The sequence below is a fragment of the Daktulosphaira vitifoliae genome, unplaced genomic scaffold, assembly GCF_025091365.1.
Source record: "Daktulosphaira vitifoliae isolate Bord-2020 unplaced genomic scaffold, ASM2509136v1 Scaffold_2, whole genome shotgun sequence".
Taxonomy (NCBI): Eukaryota; Metazoa; Arthropoda; class Insecta; order Hemiptera; family Phylloxeridae; genus Daktulosphaira; species Daktulosphaira vitifoliae.
The window spans coordinates 16,610,401-16,613,084 of record NW_026099573.1 but is presented as its reverse complement, the minus strand read 5'-3'; the positions used below and the strand labels follow the sequence as shown (position 1 = coordinate 16,613,084).

Below are 2,684 nucleotides of genomic sequence, written 5' to 3'. Positions count from 1 at the left end.
GTTGTTTTGAATTCTTCTATGAGCTGCTCCCTTGTGTTAACAATATTAAAAATACCTTTTATAACTCTTATCGCTTTTATAATTTTCAATTCTGCCCTTCATTTTATTGTTTTTGTCCTATCTATGTAGTGTGACGCTTAGGTACTGCGTGCGTATATTTTCAGTTTTTGATTAAAATAATATACTAGTTTACTATTTAATTATATTTTGTACATACAATAGATAAAAAGACGAGTGTAGTATGGAACCACTTTTCGGTCATATGTGATGAAAAAGCCAAGTGTTCATACTGCACTAATACTTTTTCTTATAAGGGAGATTCAACAGCCAATCTTCTAAAACATTTAAAAAGAAAACATATTGTTCAACTTGAAGCTAGGAAAAGAAAACACGTTGATTTGGATCAAAATGTAGATGAACCAGATGATATATCTACAAAACAACAACAGCTAATTAGTTCGAACCAACCATCAACGTCGTCTAATATATAAAATATATCAAAGAATTGTCCTACACATACAAGTGTATATTCTTTTATTAATTGACCACTTTCTCTGTCTAAACAAAAACTTATAGACGAGAAATTAGGGATAATGGTTGCAAAAGAATTTCAACCATTAAGCCTCGTAGAAAATATTGAAATTCAAAAATTAATTAATTTATTGAGCCCTAGCTATAAATTACCTTCACGAAAAACTTTATCTAAATCAATTTTGCCACAATTATACGCAAAAGCTAAAGAAAAAGTTAAAACGAATTTAATTAATTGGCATTATATTGCATTTACAACTGATGGGTGGACATCCCTTAATAATGACAGTTTTGTTGCATTAACTATTCATTATATTGACAAAAATGAATGCACTTTAAAGTCTTTTTTACTAGGATGTTATTATTTTGAAAAATCGCATAGGGCAAATAATTTATCAATTTTTTTAAATAATTGTTTTAAAGAATGGGAAATAACTGAAAAAGTTAAAATTGCAGTAAGTGACACTGCCGCTAATATTACAGCTGCCATAAATATGAATAAAAATTAGTGTCATATACCTTGCTTAGCTCATAGTATTAATACTATTGCTCAAAGAGGATTAGATGCAATACAAATTGTCCATAAAAAAATTAAACGCATAGTTGAACATTTTAAACGTAGTTCTCAGGCTTACAGTAAATTAAAAAATATGCAAAAACAAATGGGTTATACGGATTTAAAACTCATTCAAGACATAACTACGGGGTGGAATTCTACATACGATATATTTGAGAGATGTATTCTAATGAAAGAATCAATAATATTTTCAGTAACAATTTTAGGTAATATTGAGAATATATCTGATGAAGACTGTGTTATAATGCAATACTACTGTGATATTTTTAAACCCTTTAAAGAAATTACTATTGAACTGAGTAGTGAAAGAGGTGTGTCAATATCCAAAGTATTAATTTTAACAAATGTATTATTGTGTCATATTAAAGATAAATTTAATGATATTAAGTTACCCGAAGTAATTCATACAATGCTTGCCAAAATGATCACCAAAGCCGAAAAAAAATTTCAAGGTATTGAAGATCAACCAGTNCTTTGAACCAGAATATCTCGCGATTGTGCTCTCTATGATTTAAAATTTTTTTTATACTTGGTGTTTATTATCTAAATCTATAATATGATTTTTAACCTATTTTTTGGTCTTTTAAAGTATTTTATTGAAAATTTATTGTCAAAGCAACAGAATGAAATACATCAAACAGATATAGAACAACAGGACCACGCGAACGATAATAGTCAAAGTGAAACTGAAGCAGTAGACATTTGGAAATAGTTTGACTCTCAGGTATAACAACAAAAAAGTTTATTTATTTATTATGTTATTTAATCAAATATTTTAATTTTTTAAGGTGGTAACCTTATCAAAAAAAACTCCTACTAGTGAAGCGATTTTTGAGTTAGATAGATATTTGAATGAGCCTATAATAGAAAGAAAGTCGGATTCTTTATTATGATGGAATGAGAGGAAAATGATGTTTCCTAACTTATTTAATCTTGTATTGTTGAGATTATGTGTTCCTTCAACTTCTGTCCTGTGCGAACGGACATTTTCTAAAGCGGGATACACAATAACTGAAAGGCGTAATAGACTTACAGTTAAAAATTCAGAAATGTTACTGTTTTTAAATAGTAATTTTTTATTAAGAATTTTAGAAGACGTTTTTTATATAGTTAAATAATTAAACGAAATTATGTTATAAATGATTTAAAATTTTAAGAAAAGATTGAAAATATTTAATATTAATATTGTTTTGAAGATATTTTTAATCTTGCATATATATATATATATATATATATATATATATATATATGTATAAATATTATATTATATTTATATATATAAAAAACAGTATGTTATTAAACATATTGGTTAATAATATGATAGTTTAAACTGTTATGATTGATTATACCTCATATTTGCTAGGCCCAAATAATTCGAATTAGGTATACTTTATATTTCATTGGTCTAGTCGATTATACAAATATATTTGTATACATAAACAAATACATATATAGTGAAATATATTCTGATACATAACTGAACAATTAATATTGTATTTATTATAATATTATACATCATACATTAATAAGTTTAACTGTGCATAAATAGTAAAAATAACTGATTAAAATAAGGAAA

General features: G+C 25.9%; 1 protein-coding gene across 1 annotated transcript; it reads left to right on the top strand.

Moving 5' to 3' along the window:
• Positions 1 to 593: 593 nt before the first annotated feature.
• Positions 594 to 2,001, top strand: LOC126898031 (uncharacterized). Its single transcript, XM_050671980.1, has 5 exons — positions 594 to 888; positions 1,060 to 1,419; positions 1,477 to 1,577; positions 1,698 to 1,802; positions 1,897 to 2,001. The coding sequence occupies exons 1-5, from the start codon at positions 594 to 596 to the stop codon at positions 1,999 to 2,001; spliced, it is 966 nt and encodes a 321-aa protein (XP_050527937.1).
• The last annotated feature ends 683 nt before the right edge of the window (positions 2,002 to 2,684 follow it).

What these genes read in the sequence shown, in the direction of transcription:
- LOC126898031 (XM_050671980.1), top strand. Translation starts at nt 594, where the DNA reads ATGGTTGCAAAAGAATTTCAACCATTAAGCCTCGTAGAAAATATTGAA. An exon ending in TGAACTGAGTAGTGAAAGAG is followed by an intron (nt 1,420 to 1,476) that starts GTGTGTCAATAT and finishes GTCATATTAAAG; the next exon opens with ATAAATTTAATGATATTAAG. An exon ending in GTCAAAGTGAAACTGAAGCA is followed by an intron (nt 1,803 to 1,896) that starts GTAGACATTTGG and finishes TAATTTTTTAAG; the next exon opens with GTGGTAACCTTATCAAAAAA.